Source organism: Sporothrix schenckii, assembly GCF_000961545.1.
Source record: "Sporothrix schenckii 1099-18 chromosome Unknown Cont43, whole genome shotgun sequence".
In the NCBI taxonomy this organism is placed as follows: Eukaryota; Fungi; Ascomycota; class Sordariomycetes; order Ophiostomatales; family Ophiostomataceae; genus Sporothrix; species Sporothrix schenckii.
Genome location: NW_015971144.1, coordinates 2,173,292 through 2,195,815, shown reverse-complemented (window position 1 = coordinate 2,195,815; position 22,524 = coordinate 2,173,292). Strand labels below are relative to the sequence as shown.

Genomic DNA, 22,524 nt, shown 5'->3' with positions numbered 1-22,524 from the left:
CCCCCTCCTTACCGCGACGGACTGAGCGGCCGGTTGAAGCCGCCTTGGCGGTTCATGTACTGGCGGTACTGGGTGCGCTTGGCCTTGCGGACGGCGCCTGCATTGTTGCCCGCCACCTTGGTGCCTTTGGTGGACGAGAAGCCGCTGAACCCCATCATGGCCTGCATGGCATCCATGCCATCGTCGTCGACCTCGACATCGTCGTCGTCGTCGTCGTCGCCGTCGCCGTCCCCGTCGCCGTCGACATCGCCGCCACTGCCACCGGCCTCCATGTCGGCCTCGCCGTCGTCGTGGCCGTCCGCATCGTCGTAGCCGTCGGCCTCTCCATATCCAGCGTCGTCGTAGTGCCTGTTGCTTCTGCTGCTGCCGTTGTGGGCCCCACCGACACGGAAGGACATGGGGGCGACGGTAGACGCAGACGTCGTGGGCGTGGACGTGCTCTCACCGGGCCGCGCACGCGTTCTATTCGGCAGGCCCGCCGAGGCGCTGTTGCGCAGGAGGCCGCCCTGCTCGTCGTCGTCGTCGTCGTCGTCGTCGTCGTCCTCGTCAGCCCTTCTTCCATTCGGTGCCCGGCGGTGGTTCTTGTTGGGGCCGCCGCCAGCCGCGCGGCGAGAGGGTGGCGGAGGCGGAGGAGGCGGTGGTGGTGTGAGTCGAGACGAGGACAGCGACGGGGGGCTGCCGCTGCGGCGGTCCGGCGAGGCGGACCGGCGGCGGTCCTCGCGGTCGCCACGATCGCTGCGGTCGTTGTGGCGATTGTCGCGCCGGTCGCGGTCGCGGTCGCGGTCCCGATAGTCTCTGCCGTCGCGTGAGCGCGACCGGTAGCGGCGATGGCCACCACGGTCGTCACGCCCACGGTCGTCACGCCCACGGTCGTCACGCCCACGGTCATCACGTCCACGGCCACCACGATCCCGATCGTAGTCGCGGTCGTTGCGGTCACGGTGGCGGTTGCTGCCACTGCCGCGTTCTCGGTCGCCGTCTGGCCGGCGATTCCGTCGGTAGCCAGAGTCTGCCATATTGTGTGATATAAGCCAAACTGTGTTGGTTCGTAAAGAGTGTCGAGCTGTTCGTGGCTGGCATAAACGCAGAAGTGGTCGCGAAAAGAATGGACACAAAGCGACGTCAGTGAGAGAAGGCTGAGGAAATTCTTTGAAGACTGCACGTGACAAGGACCCACAATAGCTTTTTGGTGGGCAGCATGGACAAAGTTACAGTGGAGAGTGGGTCTCTGGATACCGGTACATCGCTAACTTAACACTCAATGGCACACGTGCGTTCGTCAATAGACCACGATTGCATACAAAAGAGCTATGTGCCCACATTCGAGATGCTATCTAGAAATGCCTTTCCTTTTCCAATTACGATAATGAATGTCGTGGCCGCAAAAAAAAGAATACAGAAAGAATGAAACCAAGCAATCCAGAACGCCCCACAGGTGGTATCCTCTTTATTATTCGCTACCAAGCAGAACACAAGGCGGCCGAGCCTTTTATATTAGTGATCATGTACAGAAAGGTGGGCAGGCATCGATCAAAAGGAACGGCGGAGACGACGAGTCTATTTCCGCAGCAAGCCGGCATCTTCTGCGTCGTTTTCGCCGTCAGGGTCGCTGTCGTGGTCGCCGTCATGGGGCGGTGGACGGTTGGCGTGGGCGTTCCGACCAATACGCGACCCAGACGGGGAGGACGAGGGCCCTAGCCCGGGCCCGTACTCGGTCGGCCCCGAAAACGTTTGCATCGGGTGCTGCCGGGCGGCGGAGTGCTCCTTGTGGACGTCGATCTGGGCCTGCTGGCGCATCTTGGTGATTTTGATGTAGTTGTAGACGACGATGGCGGCCAGGGTGACGACGAGGCCCAGAAAGTTGACGAGCGTCAGCCTGTCGTGGAACACGAGCGTGGCCGTGACGATGGTGACGACCTCCTTGAAGATGCCGGCAATGGACAGGGTGACGACGGAGGTGCGCTGCAGCAGGGCAAACTCGGAGGCCGTCATCAAAAACGCAATGGTGCCGGGGAAGAGGACCAGCAGCGGCGCGCGCAGGCCGCCAAACTTGTCGCTCAGCTCGCGGAGGCCCTGGAGGAGCTCGGGGACGCCCTCCATGGGGATGGCCAGGGCGAAGAGGGTGACAAACATGACCGGGGCGAGGTAGAAGATGCTCGAAAACGGGTTGGACGTGGCCGGGTTGCGCAGCAGCATGATCTGCGTCAGGCCCCAGCGGAAGCCCGAGAAGAAGGCGGCGGTGATGACGAGAAAGAAGCCAAAGGGGTCGAACTTGACTTCGCCGGCGACCATCATAACGACGCCGACGGTCATGGTGGCGATGATGGCGACGAGGCGCAGCGTCGGCTTCTCCAGGCCAAAGGCAAACGCGAAGAGCAGCACGAAGGCGAGAGACGACGACTTGCACATGGCTGGGAAAGAGGAGAGAAAAAAGAAAGGCCAGGTGTTAGTATTATTGCAGGTTTCAAACAACACGCACACTGTCGCGCCGGGACTCACTGTAAAATGTCAGGGTAATCAGCTTGAGCGAGGCGTTGCCCAGGCCAATGTCCAGACCGGTGGCAGCACCGCACGGCCCGATGCGCGTGAGGTAGAACCACTTGGTCATGGCCGGCTCGAGCTGCCTGTCGCCTTTGCCGTTGGCCTCCTTGTAGGCATCCTGGCCGTCGACGTTGCCGACGTCGACGTCGACGTCGCCATCGGCATCGTTGTCCTCCTCGTCCGCATCCTCGTCGCGAGCGACCGGGCGATGCCCGCTCCCATTGTCCCGGCCGTGGCTCGGCCGCAGCGTCGGCACAAAGTACAGCACAAGACACGACAGGAAAAACTGCACCAGCATGTGGACGGACGTGGTAAACAGTGGGAAGGGGAAGTTGCTGCCAAACATCCACTTGTTGTACAGCGAAATGCTGAGCGAGAACAAGTACCACAGCCCGATGAGCAGGCCGTTGACCAGCAGCCGCCGCAGCACATTCTTGTCGGCCTCCTTGCGCTCGTCGTCCGTCAGGGCGGCCATGATGAGGCTGCTCTGGGCGTCTTCGACGACGAGCCGGCCGTCGCCGAAGCCAAACTCGGAGCCGCCCACTCCGCCGCCGGGGACAAAGCGCTCGTCCAGGTTCGTCCGGCTCCGCCGCGCGTCGCCACGCTGCCTCCGTGCGGCGGCACCCAGGCCCGTCTCTTCGTCGGTGTGGAGGTCGCCGTCGTCGCGTCCGTAGTCTTCGTCAAGCAGTGTGTGGTCGGCGTTGCGTCCGTTCTGCGTTGCGTCCTCGCCGTCCTCGTGCGCCTTGCCGTCCTCGTCCTCCTCCTCGCCCCATGCATCGTCCCATCCGTCTCCTGGATCGTCTCGTGGCTGCAGTTGATGTGCCCGTGCGGTCGATGCTTTTGGCGTTCCTGCGCCTGTCGTCCCGATGGCCGTGGCCGTTGATGCGGCCGTGGACGCCTTCCTGGGGCGGCCCGCCGTCCCGACACCAATGCCGCCATTGTTGTGCTTGCTTTTCAACAGACTACTTCGCCGCCGTGGCCGTCCTGATGTGCCCGAGGACGAGGTCGAGCCGGCGATGGGGCTGGGATTGATCAGGTCGCCCGTGCCTGCATCGGCCACGGGGCTGTTGGTCGACGAGGAGCCAGCGGACGGGAAGGGAACGGTGGACAGCCCCAACGCGGCCGTCCGTACTGGTTTTGGAGACGGCATTGCGAGTCTGTGGACGAGGTCGAGAGGACGAGGTCGAGAGGAAGACCACGAAGAGGAAGAGAAAAGAATGCAGGAAATGGACGAAAGGGGTCAGACGATCGTTGCTCGCATGGCTGTACGTGGCGATGGGAATACAAATGGCCGTGTTCGCAGGATGGAAGACACAAAGGTCGTCGCCAGAGAGCTGTGGTGCGTTTTCGACTCGTTTCTGCGTTGTTGCTGCGTTTGTTTGTCGAGTCGTGACGGTCGAGTCTGTTTCCCTAGACGAGGCTCGATGGCTGTTTCCGAAATTGGATGTCTGCTTTTGCGCTGGCCGTGACCTCCTTCCCCTGCGGAACTCTGGCCAGATTCGGCATGCACGTCTCCCTAGCGCGTTCTGGACCAGCGTCCCAGGAGAGGACTTGACAGCGCTAGAGCTGGGCGGTAGCGGGCGGTGGCTGTAACGAAATACTACTGGTATTGAGTAACGGACCCCTATTTCGGTCTTTGCACAGTGGTCTTTTCAGGCTTGTTCAGGGGGAATACAGCTGGGCGCGCTAACAGAACGCCTCCAACAGCAAATGCAAAGAAGATAGTGGATAAAAATAGTGGATCAGCCAAGCATGCTGTACGTAAGAGTTGCGAATGAAGAGAAACGATTTATATCAATACAATGCATAAATGCGAGTTCGAAAGCAACCACGGAAATGAGACAGTTTTGAACATTGGCATTCACCAGCTCACTTTCCGAGTATCCCCCTTGGGCACTTCTTTTTGCACGTGGGCGTGAATTCTTGGCAGTTAAAAGCAGATGTTGGGAGATGACAAAACAGACATCATGATGTCTTCAGAAATGCAACAGCTGATTAAGCATCGGATTAAACTTTAGCTTTAGTATATGTAATCCGGCAGCCTTTTACGGTGGAACAGGACTCCGTCCGACTCCAGGCCTCGTAACTTCCGACCGAAGGGTAATCAGCCTATCAACTAATAACGTGCAAGGTCTTATAGGCCGCACCGTTGCAAATGGAACTTTGTTACTCGCGGCCATCGCGTAGTTTAATAGTCGGGATATACTATCACGACCGGTCGACCCATTAATTTTCGCTACATGAAAGCATGTTCATATGTCTGGGTTACGTATAACCGTCTTAAAGGATCTTGGGTTTATTCCGGTCGACCAAATCGTGAAGACAGTGTTTCGCTAAAAGCTTACCGTTTTTTCCTCCAGCTTCACGGCCTACGACAAGTACATACAAATGCCGAAATGGCCTAGTAAGGACTGCGTAGGCTTTATTCCGTAAAGACCGCCGTTCGGCCTACAGATCGTCGGCTCTCGCTTTAACGATCATCGTCTGCTTACACTGCCCAGGCTTCAAATAAAATCAATGCTCGCGACCAATACGGAAACATAACGACCCGTTCCGGACGTGACGGCTTTTTCACAAACCCCCGGCCTTGTGCAAGCAATTAGACCCGAGTGGCCAGGATGATCCAAGGAGTACGGGAGCAATGACAAAAGCGAGCGAAAGATCTTTGAGATGTACCTGGGGGTCGGGTCCCCATCCTGGCCTCGTGAGGGCCGCAATCGTAAAACTGTATAAATGGCAAGGACGGCGGCACCCGGTTTTGATCGTTGATAGAAGGCGGAGCATAAGAAGGCGTAAAAGGGCTTTTCCGTGTCGAGAGCATCTACATACCAACCTCCTGCATACATATGGATATGTAGCGGAAGAGCACGCGTCTCCCCTTATCGAGACCAAAAGCGGACCAGGGAATCAAACTCCGCTTCCCCTGGTGGTGTCTCTCGGCTGGCCTCTGGCCGCAATCCGTAATATAGGCCCTTCGCTTTCTCGTACGTTGGCTGGGGCCCGAGAGGCGTCTTCAGCTCGCCGAGAGACAGAGCGTGTCTGTACAAGGCGCGGGCCAGCTCGTTCTTGTGAAATGGCGACCGGCCAAAGGCCTTGATGGCCCTGTCAAAGTGTTCCCTGCGAGATGATTAGACGTTAGCGAAAGACAAACAATCTCTCTCTCTTCGTTCGAGCTTACTTTGCCAACTCTGCCGTGCCCGGGATGTTGGGCTGCGTGACGTAGATCTCGGCCAGCTTGAGGTCGATCTGGGCCAGGCGCCAGGTGTCGGGCCCCTCCGTCGCGCGGTAGTTTGCCCATGCCTTCTGGTAGGCTTTGAAGCTCGCTAGTATCCGGCCTTGCCGTCGTCGGGCGTTGGCTAGACAGTGCAGTGCAAGACCCAACCTAGGTTCCAGTCCAACGGTGAGTACGTCTTCTTCATCCCATCTTGCATACACACACACACACACACACAAGATGTAGGATACTTACTTGACCGATTCCATATCGTCCTGCCCAAATTTGGTCGTGCGGTACTGGATGACGACCATGCTGAGCTTGGCCGCTTCTTCGTCCCGTTGCAGGCCGTACAAGGCCCATGCCCGGTAGATGTGCGCAAACTGCGACAGGACGCCTTCATGGCCCGGCAGAGCGGCCTCGATCGCAATGCATGTCTGACAGTGCTCGAGGGCCGCTTCGAACTGGTCCAGGAACAGGTAGCCCTGCGCGAGGCTGGTGTGCGACGAGGCCACGTCCTCGCGGCTCTCCAGACTGCCATCGTCCAGTGCTTTCCGTATGGTGTGGTAGTCCATGCAGTAGCCGAGGACACGTTTCGGATCCATGTTGGTCTCCCCGCCAAAGCGGGCATACGAAAACTTGGTGTTCGCCAGGAGATCGCGCATGTCGTCGCCGTACGCTTCGCAGATGCCGATGGCCAGGTCGAGGATCTTGTCCACGGCGCCGTGCTGGGCGCTGAGGATAAGATAGTACCCGGTTTCCTGCAGCAGCACCACGAGCCGGCGCGCGCTCGGCAGAGCGAGGGGTCGACCGCGCACGGCCGCACCATAGGCCCGCATCATGGTCAGGACATGGGGCACCACTTCGTCGCAGGCTGGACGCTTCCGGCTTTCGCGGCTGAACCGATCCTCGGCGTATTCCCACGCCTGGTGCAACAGGTGGACAGCCAGCTGGTAGGCGCGCTGCGCGTCCACCGCGCTCATCTTGCTCCGTACGGCTTTTTGCACCATTCTGTGCCACGACAGGGACCGGGTCTCTTTGTTCCGGTTCACGAGCGATGTGCGCATGATTTCGACACGGGTGTTGTCGTATTCCTCGCCTGGTTTCGGATAGGCGCAAGGAACGCCATCCGGTTCCGCCTCGACCGCAGCATCGACTTCGAGGATCCGCTCGGACACGCTGTCGGGGTCGAAAAAGGCCAGCACGTGGAACAAACCGAGGGCGGGGGCGGAGAATCGCTCGAACCGCCATACGGTGTCCAGCACATGCTTGTACTGCTGTTGGGGCGGGAGGACCTGTACTTTCTTGAGTTCATTCATCAGATCGCCGCGGCCGAAGCGGTTCATGTATTCCTCGATGCTCGTGTCGGTCCGACGGATCCGCGCTGCGCATTGCGCGATTGCGAGGGGCAGCCGGCCAACGGGCCGCACGAGCGCCAGCGCGGCCTCCTTCGTTGCCGGTTTGGTGGGCAACTCATCCACCTCCGTGCAGAGCATCAGGACGCATTCCACTTCCGACATGGGTGGCACGTCCACGCCGCGCGTGGCCAGGTCGGTCTTGGTCAGCGGGTCACGGGAGGTAATCAGGATGGACCCGTGTGGACCGGCTGGCCAAAACGGATCCAACATGGTAATCTCGTCGACGTTGTCAAAGATCAACAGCCACTTGGCAAACTCGGCGCCACCGGCAGCATCTGCAGCGGCGGCTGCGGCGGCTTGTGTCAGTTGCTTCCGCGGGTCGGACAGCCACTCCAGGTCATCCGTCTCGAAGCTGACTGACGCGCGGCAGTGTGCAAGGGCAAAGACCTCGCCTACCGCATGTCCAAGGTTGCCCTCAATATGATGACCGTCACTCTGGCCAAGGAATTCCAGAGGAACGGCGGCGACATTACGGCGGTCGCTTTGCGTCCGGGCTACGTTGCTACCAAGCTGACCAACTTTCGCTCCCGCGACAATATGGACGAAACCATTGCCGGCATGGTGAAGATTATTGAGCGCATCGGCCGCAAGGACACGGGCACGTACTTGAACTGGGATGGCAAGACGCTCCCATGGTAGGACGGGAAGCAAGACTATGATGCACTGGGGTCGCTCCTCTCACTAGCACACAGAAATCAAAGAACAATGATACAAATTTCCATTCTATGGCGTAGGGACCAATCCATCTCCTTGGCACGGCCCACCGTACGATCCTGCATTGCTTGCGTTGCCGACGATGGAGAGCATGGCGAACGACAAAGCGTGAATGCCCGTCTCCAGTGTAGGGTGGAGGAGCGGCATATTGAAGGGCGAGTGGTTGATGGGGATGTCCTGTAGCAGCGTGTTGTTGGCGCGCGCCCGGTCGAGGAGGCCGGGGTCGACACGGCCGAAAAACAAAAGAGGTACGGCTTGCCCACGGCCGTCGCCAGCACAGAAAAGTCCTCGCACGGGTGCTGGGGCAGGCTGTCTAGCACCTTGTCGCGCCCAAAGAAGCGGCGGGAGGCCCCGCCGACATGGGCTGCCAGCGCCGCGTCGTTGGTGGTCGGCGGCGCGCGCACCGCCGTCGTAATCTCGGGCTTCTGCGCTGCGCCCGACGCGGCGGCCTCCCCCTGGACAATGCTGTGAATGCCCGCGTGCAGCTGTTTGCGGATGGTCGCGTCGTACGCCTTCACGTCCAGCACAATGTCGGCATGCGCGACCCAGTCTGTGCCGGCCGCGCCGGCGTGGATCTCGTCGGCATGGATGGAGGCGAAGCCGCGGCCCTCGCGGCTGACCCGGTCGGCCAGGTCGGGCATCTGCACGAGGATGCTCGCAGCCACCATCGCCGCGTCGACGGCCACCTGCGGGTTGGCCGCGTGGCCCTCGCTCGCGTAGAGGCGAATGCGCACCATGTCGGCGGCCACGAGCACCGGGCCCGCACGAATGCTGACGGAGCCACTCGGGACGAGATGCCCCGAGTGCTGTGCCAGAAACACATCCGGCACGGGGATGCTGTTCTTTTTGTTCTTTTGTTCTATGCATCGCCGCTGTTGGCAAAGAGCCCGTCGTCGATCATGGCCTGCGCGCCGCCGGTGTGCTCCTCGTTCGGCTGGAACAGCACAATGGCCGTGCCGGACCAGCTGGCGCGGGCGCTCTGCAACAGCTCCGCCGCGCCGACCAGGCAGGCCATGTGCAGGTCGTGCCCGCAGGCGTGCATGACCGGCTGCTCGTGCCCCCACCAGTCGACCATGTGCTGCGTGCTCGCATACGGTACGCCTGTCTGCTCGCGGACGGGGAGCGCATCCAGCTCGGCGCGCTGGTGAATATCCATGTACAGACGCTCGATCGGGGCTAGCAGCGGTGTATGGTTTCGGACAATGGCGCCCAAGTCGGCCATCGCATAGTCTGTCAGATGTTAGTTTAAAACAACTTTTTCCTCTGGCCGGATGGGCCTTCCCGAGACGGTGCTCCGAGATGGTGCTCCTGGACCTACGTTCGCAGTAGTCGGCAGCGAACGGCGTCTGGCCGGACAGGCCTCGGCGCCGCGCCGCGCGGACCAAGGCCGCAAATTGCACAAGGTGGATGACCTTCATCGTTGCGGTTGTGTGCTGAGGAGAGATGGCCTTGTTGTCAGCATCTCCAGCACAGCAACATGTACGAATTCGCATGGCTGTTTGCTATCGACACACTTGCGCCCGTATCACGAGCGTATCACGTGATCACATGGGCGACTGGGAATGTTCCGTTTTCCTTCAGGGCAAGTGGACCCACCACGGGCTGTAGCGAGCCGCCGCTAAATTTTAGCGTGTCCAGCAGCTGCAACGTTGGGCATCAAATGCTCTGTATGAAGTACAACTTACTTCAAACATCAAACGAGTCGGCTCAAGACGGAGCAGTCTGAGCAGAGAAGAGGACGAGGGAGGTGGGCAGTGGCAAAAACCCCGAAAATTTGCAGCGTTGCGGTTCTGTGTTGCGGCTTGGTTGCTCTTCCATGCCATTGACCAGCGAGGGAAAAGTCTCAGGGTGGTGGACTGTATGTGGGGGCCTGACACTAGACCCACAGCACCCTTCTCAAAGGGTCAACCTGCATGATAGGCCTTGTATCCTGCAAGTCATGCAAAGTAAGTCATTCGTATCGCGACGAGAACAAGGCGAGCCTCGACGTTCCAATGTGCACTTTTCTTTCTGAAGATGCCTTTTATTTCTCAAAAAATGCCGCGATAGGCGACTGCTTTCATTGTCCGGCGGTCATTTGTACATGCGTGTCTGTCTGCCCCCGTATGTCTTATAAGAAGGGCATGCGAGGCGCACAAAGCCTTGCCAGCTGGCATCGTGGCACGACATGTGCACTAGCAAACATTACCCAGACAATCGCAGCATTTTGAACAACGACTTCCATTTCCAGTATTCCTCACAGCATGCCTCACAGCATTGCTCACAGCCGACCAACAGCCAACATGTCGTCTCCGCCGGACTCGTTCACCAGCGACGCGAGTGCCACGACGCATAGCACCACCACCAGCCTGCCCTTGCTCTCGCCGACGGTGGACACCAAAGATGGCAACAGCCGCAGCCAGCCTTGGCGAGACATTGTGTCCGGCCATTACTGGGCGGAGCCGCACGCGTTCCGTGAAAAGGCCAACGCGGGCCCTCGTCGTGATATCCGCCTGCTGCAGGAGCTCGATGCCAAAAGCCGCTGAAACAACAAGGCAGTCCCCGGTGAGTCAATGGCATCGATTTCTACAGCCCTGTATTTCGCACGAATTGCCCTTTCCACAGTCCCAGACACTTATTCCAAGACAGTTTCCTGGAGGAGGCTATGAGAACGATGTCTGGCAGAGGCCATGGAACCTCCTGTTATTCCCACTGGGTTCTGTGCGATGTAGGCAGATAGGCTAGAATCAATACGAATAAAGCAGTCTCTCATTTCTGAACTGAATCTCGTAGAATGAAAAGAGCAAGTTTGACCATGGGGTGGAGTGGCCACGTAGCAGGTCAGCACAATACGAAAGTACAAAAAAAAATAACACAAAGTAGGCAAATTAAGCGATGCTTAGCGGTCCAGCGTCCCCCGCCTGTCCGCCAGGCAACACGGTGGTCCCGTCCCTCTATTTCGTCTCTTGCGCATCCGTCAAGACAATCAGGCGCACTTTAATGCTCTCCCTCGGGCTCTTCATAAAGTCGTCGGTGAATTGGCTGGCGGCCCTATGCGGGGAGATCTCTGTGATGTGTCAGTTTCCAAAAGTAAACAAGAAGAAAACAGCGGAACCATGGGCTCGCGGAAAGGACTCACCCGCTGTTTTGTCGCCCTTGGTCTGATGCCACGTGGTAAACACGGCCACGTCTTCGGGGCCTTGGTTGGACATGTAGTAGTACTGGTGATAGGCCTTGTACTGGACGTAGTTGCTGCGCTCGACCTTGTCCGGCAGGACTTTCTCGACCTCCATGAGGTCGTCCTGCGGCACCGTGCGTTTGTCCGTGATGACGAGTGGTGCATTGCGCACCACGGCGAGAGGTCGCCACAGACTGTTGGCGTCGATCAGCACCAATCGATCCAATGCAGCTGGGCCAAACGCATCAGAAATCAGAAGCACTCACTTGACAATCTTGGCCGTCCACCTCCCACTGTTGATTTTTTCCATTTCGTCCGGCAACAAATACATATATGCCAAGGCCATGACAGCGAGGCTGATGCGCATGATCGTCAGGTCGACCTTCCATGGCGAACCGAGCCGGCGTTGAAGATGGTGTGCGGCGCCGGGCAAGATGGCGCCGAGGGACAGCATGGCGCCGGCCGCTTGGAGTCCCTCAAACCAGGCAGTCTGGCTGTAGCGCAGCTTGAATCGCTCCGAGGTGTATTGCACAAAAAAGTTCTCGCTGAAGATGGCGGTTTTCCGCAAGACAGAGCACAACAAAAAGATCACAACGGTTCGTGACTTTGTCAGTTGCAGGATCTTGTGCACAGGACCACGCCACCGGTCGTACCATTGTGCCCCTGGGCGATCCGTCGCATTCTCGTCCAGCAACACGCCAGGCTGCGGATCCAGCACATCACGGCGCAAGGACTCCTCATTCAGCAACGCCTGCGACTCCGGAGGGCCGTTCCCTGCCTTGAAAACTCGTCGTGTATCCGGGATCACGATGATGTTGGCAAACACGACGCAAAAGCAAGCGCCAGACAGCCAAAAGGGAAGCCATAGATTCACAGACAGCGTCCAGGATGCGAACGGTGGTGCCGTGACGTTGGCTATGGACATGAGCAATGCCAGTGCGTAAAATAGGTTGGTCCTGTTGTGGGGCGTGCATGTTGGTCAATAAAGCAATGGATACGGATACGGAGGAGAGGCAGTCGGGGTTCCGGGCTCAACCTTTACCTTTGGGACACGGTCGTGATATCGGCGGCCACGGAGGTGGTCATGGAATCAAAGATGCGCGTGCCACCGCCAACCACCTTCATCACCGGGGCCAGAAAGATGGCTTCGGTGGGAATTCGGTCATTCCAGTACGCTACAGAACCCGCCGCACGTCAGTTTTGAATCAAGATGGACGCGATGAGGAGCAGCAGCTGGTCTCAACAAACCAACAGAGACCAATACCACCATGAACAGTAGCTGCCCAGTACAGGAGAGCGCCATGACGAAGCGCCGTCCCAGCTTGTCGGCCACATGGCCCCAGATGAACGCGGTCAAGATGCCTGGAGACGCAGTCAGCGGCAGTCTTCCATCGGGACGACGTCTTTGATGCGTCTTTGTGTCCGTCTCCTTCGTTGCGTACCGGGAAAGCAGTCGACGGCGTAGAACCATCCAAGAAGGAAGAGAACCTGCTTTTGAATCGGCTCCGCCTTGCACTCCAACTCGGGGATCTCGCCAGATCGGCCTTCGCCGAGGTAGAAGCGCTGGCAGACGGCATACTCGATGATGCGAAAGGTCGGTACGTCTGTCACTACCTCTGCCACGTTGTGTGTGTATACGAGGATGGCCAGAGGTACGACGGTTCGTGCGTTACGCCTCCACATGGTGTATGTCGAGCTTCGTTGTGCGCAAATCCGCTGGCTGGCTGGCTGGCTGGCTGGCTGGCATGTTTGTTTGTTTGAGTCAAAGTGTCGGCAAAAGGGCGTGCGTGTGTTTTGTTGTGTTTTGTTGCCAGAGGGGCGTCTCTGCCGCTCTCCCTTTTTTGGTATTTTTCTGCCATACATCGTTGCATCGCATAGCACACAACATCCTGCGACACCATGGCCTCTGATCCGCCTTCGCTGAAGAGACTGCAGCAGCCGCAGCGAAATGGAGCCGGCGCACGCCAGGACGCGGCAACACATCTCGAGTGCGTCCATTCTTCTGTCTCGATTGCGCCTTGCGCCTTGCGCCACACGGCACATATCGATTCTGCACATGCGCTAACAGTCCATGATTTGTTCTTCCAGGGTCGTGATCGTGCCGGATCAGGAACTATGGCGAGCCAGGCGCAGCCACGACAAGCACCGGCAGACCACCTCCGTGCCTGATCTTTTGCAGCGAGAAACGCCGCAAGCGACAGTCTATGAGTATTCCGGGACACATGGTCGCGAGAGCATATCAATTTGGCACGCCCTGGAAGGTGCCGGCGAGACGCTGGCTGCTGCACTCGCCGCTCTCGACTACAGTGTATGCTTGCATCTCCTCAGGGACTGCGTACGGGATCCTTTTCAATTCACACCTCGTCTGATAGCTGACATCTGGGGAATTTCAGTCTGGCATCCGACCCCTGGGTTTCGTGGCTAGTGGGTTCGGCGGCTGCGTTGTCAAGAAGGTGTGTCTCTGCTCGCACGGCCGGCGCTCTATGTTGTAGGATCTTACAATATCTGTCCTGCAGGCCGTGCACAAATTGGGAGCTTCGAACCTGGCTTTCATTGTCTTTCTGGGTGCTCCTCATGTAACGAACTCGCGTGACCTGTGGCCGAAGCTCGACGGCCTCCTCCGGGCCTATGGCTATAACAAGTCGTACCTTAAGAAGACCGAAGACTTCATTCCCTGCGTAGCCGGCTTGTGCACCAATTTCGAAAAGATGCACATCGAAGAGGGAATTCTCAGTGTTTGTGAGACACTGCCAACCAGCGTGGGGTTCTGGAAGAAGTCATTGGTGAGCAACATGTCCGTGACGGTGGACAGAAATGAAGGTTTCAAGAACGTGGACGGTGATTTACCGATTCCCACAAAGTACGTATAAACGTCCGGAACAAATAGAGTGCTGACGTCTGTTTTCCCGACAGTCGAAGCAGCAGGTGGCGCAGGCAGCCAAACAGGGGGGCGTGGGAAGATGGCGAGCCCGTTGGGGATTCACTCGAAGGCATCGCTCTGCTCTGACGCCCTCTCTGTCGTTCGACTCACGAGGCGCGGGCCAGCGCCCTCGTCATATCGTTCGTCGAGTTTCGAAAACGTCATCAGCATACCCAAGATGCCCTGCTACATGCGAAGCGCGGTCAAACCAAACAACAAATTTGTTGGCCGCACCGACATCCTTGCGCAAATTGACCGAGAGCTGCTCTCGGCGGACGGGGGCGGCTTTCATTCCTTCTCGCTCAGTGGTTTTGGCGGCATTGGCAAGACGCAGATCGCCATACACTATGCCTTTTCGCGAGACGCCCAGTTTGATGCCGTGTTCTGGGTGGCGGCCGATGATCCGACCAAGATCGATCAGGGCTTCTACAACATTGCCCATGCCCTGGGTCTCATGCCGGCAGCCGATGCCAAGGACGTCAACGCCTGTCGGGAGAAAGGTTCTGGACAGAAAGGCAAAGGACAGGGCATAGCGTACAGCCAATGGATGCGGCGAGGGATGAGATGTTGATGATGATCCCCTTGGCCAGTTTCACGTTGGGGTGAAAGTGCTTGCACACCAAGAAAGGCCCCTTGTGCACGTTTGTTAGAACAGGCCACGGAGTCGACGGGATCGTTTGGAGAAAACATACAACCGTGTTGGTGGCATACTTGTCCATCAAAATCTCGGCGGTATGCTCGTACCAGTTGTCAGGCTCCGGCCCGATGCCTAAGGCTCGCCACCAAGGATTAGCAGGATACCAGAACAGCAAAATAAAACACAAAAAGACGACCATCCGTCGCACGTTGCTGTCCATACCGGCAAGGTTGATGAGAACATCAAGAGGTCGATCACCAAACTTCTGGGCAGCCGCTTGTATGGTGCTCTCGTTCAGAAGATCGATCTCAAGATGCCGGATGCAATGGCCTCAATCTGCTCGCCGGGACGCAGAATGTTTGCAGGTTAGCCCACACAGAGATGAGGAGGACACAGGCTCGTTATCAACCTCTGCGATGGACGGATCCTGGGCCGCCCGGGTCTCGGGCCGCACCGAGGCGAACACAGTCCAGTTGTTTACGGCCAGGGTGCGGGCCAGCTCGAGGCCGATGCCACGGTTGGCGCCTAAAGAGAAGTCAGATTGGACGGCTCTGCGAGCAAGGCAAGACAGCAAGACAGCGCAGGACAAGGACGACCCTACCAACGAGGAAAGCGGTGCGCGACATGCTGTGTGACGGGTTCCGGGGGACGCGCGGATATGTCAGAAGATTCAGAATAAAGCCAAGCCGAGAAACAGCAGAGAATGATCGATGCATTGCATTGCAGAAAGACAAAGAGGAAGCAAGAAAGGCGTGGGAGACGGCGGAGGCCAAGAAAAATGAGGCTGCCCCTCCTGACCAACATATGGTTGACAACGGACATGGGTTGCGTTCAGCAGCTTTTCTGCACCGCGGGAAAGGCACCGGGAAGACAGAGACACGCTGCGGCGGTGCTGTGGCGTATTCCATAGCAATACCTTCGTATCTTGTTTTTCTTTCTTTCTTTTTTTTTTTTTTTTTGTTTACCGCTGACGACAATGGGTGCAGCAAAGTATATCTGCACGATTGCCCCACTCGTCACATCCATACAGCTACTCGCTCTTCATCCCGGTCCCTTTTCAGCTCAAGGCGACGATCCCAGTGGTCAGCCACCGACCACCGCCCTTGTTGCCAGGGGGTGCGTGTCTGGGCCAGGCCTTCCCTAAGCGCCTGCTGTTCCTGCATGCCACCTTTTGCAGTTGCCGATGGTTGTGTGGCGGTCCTAGGCTAAAACGGGACTCTCTGGGATGTCGGTCGATAAGTGGCCTTGCTGCCCGCCTTGCGAGACAAGCAGGCGGCGGAGAGAGCGTGTGTATTTAAGAGCCAGGGGGGGCACGTAATGCGTACAGTCCTTGCATGTATGTGAGTAGGAGGCATCGTCGTTGTTCTGGACAAGATGCAGTCGCCGTCTACGTTACCCAAAGCGCAAGTATCCTGCGCCGAATACGGCAGCAACGTCGCCAGCCTTGCATCCCTGTCCCACAGCGACCATCTCATCCCCGGCAGCCACTACGATAGCCTCGCCAGCTTCCTCCACCCCTCGCGACGCGGAAACGGGAACGGTCCGTATGCAAAGCGTCAGAGCAGTGCGGCTGCTGCTGTGGCCGCCGCCCACGATCCCTCGGACGATTTCTGCTTCGTGACCGTCGTCGACATCGCCGACAAGGTGGAGGTGCGTGACCTGCTCAACCCGGTCGAGTACACCGAGGGGCCCCAGATCGGGAAGGACAGGGCGCAGATCGTGTTCCTCCGGGGCTATCCATCGGCCGCGTGGCTGAACACGTTGGGCACCGCGCTCAAAGTCGATCCCGAGTTCTGGCGCAGTCATATGCTGCTGCTGCGGAGAGACGACCACTACGACTGGCCGCGTCTGCCGAGCTTTAGCCACGGCATTCTACAGCTGCGAGTGGGCACCATTGTCAAGCCCAGCTCGGCCATCACACGCAAGGAGGTCAAGAGCGGGCGCCAGTGTGACTTTGACCATCTGCGGAAGCAGCAGGCACAGGCACAGGACGTCAGTGCGTCGATTGTGCGGAACCTGCACGCCTACAGCGAGTGGGTGTGCAGCATTGACCAGAAAATCTCCTGCACCGTTGTGCACAGGTCCGAAGGATGGGCGGGTACGTGTTTGCCTTTCTTTTTTTTTTTTTTTTTTTCTTCTTTTTTCTTTCTTTTTTCTCTTTTTTTCTCTTTTTTTTCTCTTTTTTTTCTATTTTCTAGGACTCCCTTTTTGGCAGCAACTGACCTACATTGCAGCCATCGTATGGCTTGACGTCGGCAGACCGCTGCCGGTCCTGCCGTTTCCCACGCCCGTCACGGACTTTACATGCACGCCCATCATTGCCACCCGCAGGAAGGTCTCGCTGCAGTCGCCGGATGGCGGCGGTATGCCGTCGACGGCGCAAAACACAATGCTGCTGGCAGCCCAGTACGGCTTCAAGGGCCTGCGCGACCACGCCGACCTCATGCGCAAGTCCCCCTTGTATGCGCTGAGTGATGTATTCCGGCACTGCGCATGCAGTTTGAGCCAAGTGATCGACATGCTGCAGGCCCATGTGAGCGAATCCCTGCTCAAGGTCAAGAGCCAGGAGGAGCTGTCCCTGGCCGACCTCAGCGCCTTCAAGCAGGAGCTGGACGGCCAAGCGCAGCACGTGCGGACCGTGCTCGACTTCCTAGGGCACCGGGCGTGTGCGGCCGCGTGGATGACGAAACCCTCACCCCAGCCGGCATTGACGTCGCCGTTGCCACAGCAGGCCGGTCCGAGTCGAAATGGCTCATCCAGCAAGACAGCAGACGACCGGACTACCGCAACAGACGTGGCCGAAGCCACTCTGAAAGAGTTGACGTCCGACTACAGTGGTCTCCTGCAGCGTTTGCAAGACTTATCAGCGCAGTGCAAAGATGGCGTGGATACCATACTCAACGCGGCCCAGCTGCGCGAGTCGCGTAATGCCATCAGCCAGGCGGCGGAGGTCCAGTGGCTCACCCTGCTAATCTCCGTCTTTGCACCGCTCTCCCTGATTACGTCGGTCTTTGGCATGAACTTTGTGGACATTCCCTGGAAATCCGCTTTGCCTATAGTTTTGGTCTTATCTTTCGTTACCGTGCTTGTTGGTTTTCTTGTCGTGAAAAGACACCGTATACTAAAAAAACTCCGTGACTTGCTTTCTTGAATAGAAGACGAAAATCTGGACTCTCTCCCGGCCGGTTGTAAAGGCCAAGCACAGTGTGACAAAGTGCCTTTTAAGGATCGAGAGGGACTCTGCTAGTTGATCAGGCTAGGGAGGCTGTGTTTGGTGAGAGCACGAGACGTGTATCGTAGGGTAAGGTATAAGGTGAAGGGGAATTCACTTGCAATCAATAATGGACACAGGAATATAGGCTCACACGACAAAAAAAAACATGTTAAATAAATGTAAAGAAACTAAAACAAAGATGAGAAAAGGAGAAACGCACCTCGCGAGCAACCTTCTGGGAGACTCCAATATGTTGTTGGGGAAACTTGAGTTGGTCTTCATCTCGATTCCTTTCCGTAGTTCAAGATCCCCTTTAGGGTTCTCGCCAAAAAATGTCTTCTGATCTTCGGTATCTGTATGTCAAAAGCAAATCAGCGACTGATCAGTAGATGCAGGACAGCGAACTGTGGTTTCGAGAGCGACGTACAGTCAAAGTTAGTGCCGTTTGCATCTGACGACCAGACTAACGACTATAAATCGTACCGAGTAAACGTCAAGTAGGTGTAAATAAATAGACTTTAAAACTTGTAAAAAGTAACCCGTTATTCTTTATTGTCAATAAACGGTAAGTATATTTAACAAAAACTACAAACGATAGGCTAATATATCCTCCGTTGTTTAACAATGAACCTACGACCCGTTTTACGAATTTTACCAACACACACCTTGATAATACAGCCTCCTTAATCATCTTACCCGACATCTGTAAGAATTTATAGGCTTCAACCTTAAACCTATAGTACTAAAGCTCAACAACTCCTTACCTCCCCATCCTAGGCATATATATATGCGAGTCTCCCGAGACCACAGGGCTACATTACAAATGGACGTTGAACCCGTGTTGGGCAATCGAGTATGATTGTTTTAGGAAGCGATACGGCGACTTGTCAGCTTCTCTTACTTTAACGGACAACCTAGGAGTTCCTCTTTCTCTCTTACGTTGACATACCCGGTGGTATACGGACTAACAAAAGAAAACATGACGACAGGGGGGTGTAAAAGATAATGAGAGGGGCGATGTAGTGGCATCAGCGGCCAGGTCCTGGAATGTTTGCATCCTGTCATTTGGTTCAAAATTGCTTTGCCCAGTATCGAACACGGAATACGAAATACTAGATTCCCATCCCCCCATCCCGCGCTCTCTCTCCATTCACAACCTCGCCTACCGCGTCACGTGGTACGCACCACTAAGCAACCCTCTGGCCCTCCTGCGCCTGCCGTATATGCTGCACGATCTCCGCTTTGGGCCGGCTAGTGGGGCGTCTAGGGCGGCACCTGTCAAAGCCGGCGCCATGACGTTGCTGGAAGCTCCGGATGCCCCGCTGTTTTGGAGCAGGCAGCTCCTTCCTTTCTGTTGTCGAGAGTGCACTTTCCTCGAGTCGCTGTTCCAATTGCGTCCCCCTTGTTAAGAAAACCCTCCCACCTCTTTTTCTCCAACTACAGTCACAAACGTCCTTTGCCTCTCACTGTTCTTACTAGACACCCTTGACACCGCATCATGACCTCGGCGAACCAATGCAGCACGTCTGGCAGCGCCATGCGCCAACATGCCGGCGGCTACCTGCCGATTGAGAACTACGGCATCATCGGCAACATGCACACCTGTGCTCTTGTCGGCATGGACGGCAGCATCGATTTCATGTGCTGGCCCGACTTTGACTCGCCGTCTGTGTTTGGCCGCCTGCTCGACAAGAACAAGGGCGGCCACTTTAGCGTGTCGCCGCCGCCGGACCTCGTCTGCACGACCAAGCAGCAGTACCTGCCGTCGTCCAACATTCTGCTGACGCGCTACATCCACGAGGAGGGCGTCGTGGACCTGGTGGACTTTTTTCCGCGGCCCAAGGAGACGGCCGTCGTGTCCCGCGCGCCGGGCCAGGGGGGCGTGCGGGCCGCGCGGTCGGTGCAGGAGGAGCTGAAGAAGTGGCTGGTGCGGCGGGTGGAGTGCATCCGGGGACGGATGGAACTGGGTAGGTCGTAGGTCGCAGGTCGTCGAGCCGACGAGGAGGAGGGCAGGGCGCTGACTTGTAGTAGAAATCGAACTCTTCCCGGCGTTCGACTACGCGCGGGCGCCCCACAAGACGACCATCGAGCAGACCACCGCCGGCCCCGACAAGCCCAGCAAGACGGCGACCTTCCACTCCGCCGACGTCCAGCTGCAGCTGGACGTGGTCGTCGAGTCCGGCGAGCCGACCGACCCGTCGGCGGCCGACATCAACAACAACATCACAAACACCAGCACGGCAACAGCTGCCAAGCGCCCGCCCGTCGTCACCTTCCACGCGCAGGACCGCCCGGGCATGCTCGGCGCCGGCGTCGTGGCACGCATCGTGCTCGAGGAGGGCCAGTCCGTGTCGCTCGTGCTGCGCAGCGACCTGCCCAACCACATCTCGCCGCACATCACGTCCACCCTCCTCGACTCCCAGCAGCACGACACGCAGCGCTTCTGGTACAACTGGATCAGCAAGAGCAAGTTCAAGGGCAAGTGGCGCGAGGTGGTCGACCGCAGCCTCATGATCCTCAAGCTGCTGACCTACGAGCCCACGGGCGCCATCATCGCGTCGCCGACGTTCTCGATCCCCGAAAACATTGGCGGCTCGCGCAACTGGGACTACCGCTACTCGTGGGTGCGCGACGCGAGCTTCACCATCTACATTCTGCTGCGGCTCGGCTTCAAGGCCGAGGCCGACGCCTACATGGAGTTTATCAGCGAGCGCATCCTGACGTCGCGCAACCCGGACGGCGGCCTGCCCATCATGTTTACCATCCGCGGCGAGACGGACATTCCCGAGATTGAGCTCGACCACCTGGAGGGCTACAAGGGCAGCAAGCCCGTCCGCGTCGGCAATGCGGCCGCGTTCCACCTGCAGTTTGACATTTACGGCGAGCTGCTCGACGCCATCTACCTCAACAACAAGTACGGCAAGCCGGCGACGTGGGACCAGTGGGTGTCGGTGCGCCAGCTGCTGGACTATGCGCTCACGATCCGCCACGACCCGGACATGTCCATCTGGGAGGTGCGCAACAACAAGCAGCACTTTACCTACTCGCAGGTCATGCTGTGGGTCGCCTTTGACCGCGGCCTGCGCCTGGCCGAGAAGCGCAATCTGCCGTGCCCGAACCGCGCCGCGTGGCTCGCGGCGCGCGACGGCCTGTACGAGGAGATTATGGACAAGGGCTACAACACGGAGCTCAAGTCGTTTGTCCAGAGCTACGAGAACAACACGGCCCTCGACTCGTCCATCCTGATTGCGCCGCTCGTCTTCTTCATCTCGCCCTGCGACCCGCGCTTCCTCAACACGCTCGACCGCATCCTGCTGCCGCCCGACCGCGGCGGCCTCACCAGCACCGGCCTGGTGAGCCGCTACGACACGACGCTGTCGGACGACGGCGTCGGCGGCCGCGAGGGCGCCTTCAGCATGTGCACGTTCTGGCTCGTCGAGGCCATGTGCCGCGCCAGCGTGTACGAGAGCCGCTACCTGGCGGGCGCCGTCAACCTGTTTGAGAACATGCTGAGCTTTGGCAACCACGTCAACATGTTTTCCGAGGAGATCTCGCCGAGCGGCGAGCAGCTGGGCAACACGCCGCAGGCGTTTAGCCACCTGGCCCTGATCAGTGCGGCCTTTAACCTGGACCGCGTGACGGAGTCGAAGGCGAGCGACGACAAGCTGTAGGCGACGAGTCGATGGAAGGTACGAACAGCATGTACAGCCAAATAAAAGCGTCTAGAAGTTGAAACATAAGAGACAAAAAAGTGTTGATCACAGTTGAATCGATATATTGCCTTTTGTACCTGCCTCAACGCCGCGCTAGAGAATAAAATAAGTACAAATGCCATACCGGACAGTAGAAACCAAGAGAACCTCTCTCAAACAGCTGCCGTCCGAGCTCTGGACGTCCGCAGTCGCTTAGCCTATAAGCCGACCGCCTCGTTTCCAGTCGCGATTGCCGTCCCTGCCGTCCCGGCCTGCCCCGTCTCCATGACCACATCCTTTGTGTCTGCAGCCTCCTTGGCCTCTGTCGTGTCGGTCCCGTTGTGTGCGCCCTGTGGGACGCCAAACTCCAGCTCCATCTCCTCGTCAATCGACCGGTCGCCCAGTGAGCTGAGGCCCGAACTAGGGCTTCGTGCTGTCCGCCGCCGGTGTTTTGCGTCGTCGCCATCGTCGCCATCGTCCATCTCCTCGTCTTCGTCGTCGTCCGCCACGGGTGTCGGCGGCCGTGGCTGCTGGCGCGCCTCGATGCGCTTTTCGCGCCACGCTGTGATGCTCGGGCAGTCGCCGCCTTCCACAACAATACCATCGCCGACGGCCGTGGGGCCAGCAGCAGCAGCATCTCCGTTTAGGTCCACAGCGGCGTGGTGCTCCCCGCCGCCGCCGCCGCCGCCGCCGCCGCCCACGTTGCCCCGTCCCAGGACGGTGCTGCTGTACTTGGAGTCCTCGCCCGTCTTGCTGTGCTTCTTCTTGAGCATCATCAAGTAGTCGGTGTTTTCGTCGTCGTCGCCGTCCAGCGCCACGCGCCGAATCTCGCGGTGGCGCGGCCCGGACACAAACCAGTCCGCAAACTCGTCGACGCCGCGCGGGTCGTCGTTGGAGACGCTCTGGCCGCCCGCCAGCGCGCCGCAATCCTCGAGCGCGAGCCGCACGTCGACGAGCGAGGGCACGAGCCCCGTCAGCTCGGTGCTGTTGTGGGCGGTGTGGTGGGCCGTGGACTCG

General features: G+C 58.2%; 10 protein-coding genes across 10 annotated transcripts; 4 read left to right on the top strand and 6 right to left on the bottom strand.

Moving 5' to 3' along the window:
• Positions 1 to 8: 8 nt before the first annotated feature.
• On the bottom strand, positions 9 to 1,016 carry SPSK_10453 (u4 tri-snrnp-associated; the record flags this gene model as incomplete). The annotated part of the gene is made up of 1 exon (XM_016736858.1): positions 9 to 1,016. The coding sequence occupies one exon, from the start codon at positions 1,014 to 1,016 to the stop codon at positions 9 to 11; it is 1,008 nt and encodes a 335-aa protein (XP_016589447.1).
• A 541-nt stretch (positions 1,017 to 1,557) lies between these two features.
• On the bottom strand, positions 1,558 to 3,691 carry SPSK_02309 (solute carrier family 35, member C2; the record flags this gene model as incomplete). Its single annotated transcript, XM_016729181.1, has 2 exons — positions 1,558 to 2,411; positions 2,500 to 3,691. 2 exons carry the CDS (start codon positions 3,689 to 3,691, stop codon positions 1,558 to 1,560), a joined length of 2,046 nt encoding a protein of 681 aa, XP_016589446.1.
• Positions 3,692 to 5,420: 1,729 nt separating this feature from the next.
• SPSK_02194 (uncharacterized protein) lies at positions 5,421 to 8,624 on the bottom strand (the record flags this gene model as incomplete). The annotated part of the gene is made up of 5 exons (XM_016729068.1): positions 5,421 to 5,658; positions 5,720 to 5,965; positions 6,011 to 7,826; positions 7,938 to 8,064; positions 8,151 to 8,624. The coding sequence occupies 5 exons, from the start codon at positions 8,622 to 8,624 to the stop codon at positions 5,421 to 5,423; spliced, it is 2,901 nt and encodes a 966-aa protein (XP_016589445.1).
• Positions 8,625 to 8,746: 122 nt separating this feature from the next.
• Positions 8,747 to 9,305, bottom strand: SPSK_02786 (uncharacterized protein; the record flags this gene model as incomplete). The annotated part of the gene is made up of 2 exons (XM_016729651.1): positions 8,747 to 9,117; positions 9,206 to 9,305. 2 exons carry the CDS (start codon positions 9,303 to 9,305, stop codon positions 8,747 to 8,749), a joined length of 471 nt encoding a protein of 156 aa, XP_016589444.1.
• An 864-nt stretch (positions 9,306 to 10,169) lies between these two features.
• Positions 10,170 to 10,412, top strand: SPSK_02878 (uncharacterized protein; the record flags this gene model as incomplete). The annotated part of the gene is made up of 1 exon (XM_016729740.1): positions 10,170 to 10,412. The coding sequence occupies one exon, from the start codon at positions 10,170 to 10,172 to the stop codon at positions 10,410 to 10,412; it is 243 nt and encodes an 80-aa protein (XP_016589443.1).
• Positions 10,413 to 10,820: 408 nt separating this feature from the next.
• Positions 10,821 to 12,727, bottom strand: SPSK_02353 (MFS transporter; the record flags this gene model as incomplete). The annotated part of the gene is made up of 6 exons (XM_016729225.1): positions 10,821 to 10,933; positions 11,006 to 11,238; positions 11,311 to 12,000; positions 12,087 to 12,219; positions 12,293 to 12,406; positions 12,487 to 12,727. The coding sequence occupies 6 exons, from the start codon at positions 12,725 to 12,727 to the stop codon at positions 10,821 to 10,823; spliced, it is 1,524 nt and encodes a 507-aa protein (XP_016589442.1).
• Positions 12,728 to 12,943: 216 nt separating this feature from the next.
• Positions 12,944 to 13,914, top strand: SPSK_10462 (uncharacterized protein; the record flags this gene model as incomplete). The annotated part of the gene is made up of 4 exons (XM_016736861.1): positions 12,944 to 13,032; positions 13,133 to 13,352; positions 13,438 to 13,497; positions 13,561 to 13,914. 4 exons carry the CDS (start codon positions 12,944 to 12,946, stop codon positions 13,912 to 13,914), a joined length of 723 nt encoding a protein of 240 aa, XP_016589441.1.
• A 183-nt stretch (positions 13,915 to 14,097) lies between these two features.
• Positions 14,098 to 15,227, bottom strand: SPSK_10461 (uncharacterized protein; the record flags this gene model as incomplete). The annotated part of the gene is made up of 5 exons (XM_016736860.1): positions 14,098 to 14,450; positions 14,503 to 14,596; positions 14,657 to 14,931; positions 14,977 to 15,126; positions 15,203 to 15,227. The coding sequence occupies 5 exons, from the start codon at positions 15,225 to 15,227 to the stop codon at positions 14,098 to 14,100; spliced, it is 897 nt and encodes a 298-aa protein (XP_016589440.1).
• A 748-nt stretch (positions 15,228 to 15,975) lies between these two features.
• Positions 15,976 to 17,752, top strand: SPSK_02386 (uncharacterized protein; the record flags this gene model as incomplete). The annotated part of the gene is made up of 2 exons (XM_016729258.1): positions 15,976 to 16,699; positions 16,836 to 17,752. 2 exons carry the CDS (start codon positions 15,976 to 15,978, stop codon positions 17,750 to 17,752), a joined length of 1,641 nt encoding a protein of 546 aa, XP_016589439.1.
• Positions 17,753 to 19,313: 1,561 nt separating this feature from the next.
• Positions 19,314 to 21,486, top strand: SPSK_02299 (uncharacterized protein; the record flags this gene model as incomplete). The annotated part of the gene is made up of 2 exons (XM_016729171.1): positions 19,314 to 19,782; positions 19,847 to 21,486. 2 exons carry the CDS (start codon positions 19,314 to 19,316, stop codon positions 21,484 to 21,486), a joined length of 2,109 nt encoding a protein of 702 aa, XP_016589438.1.
• Positions 21,487 to 22,524: the final 1,038 nt, after the last annotated feature.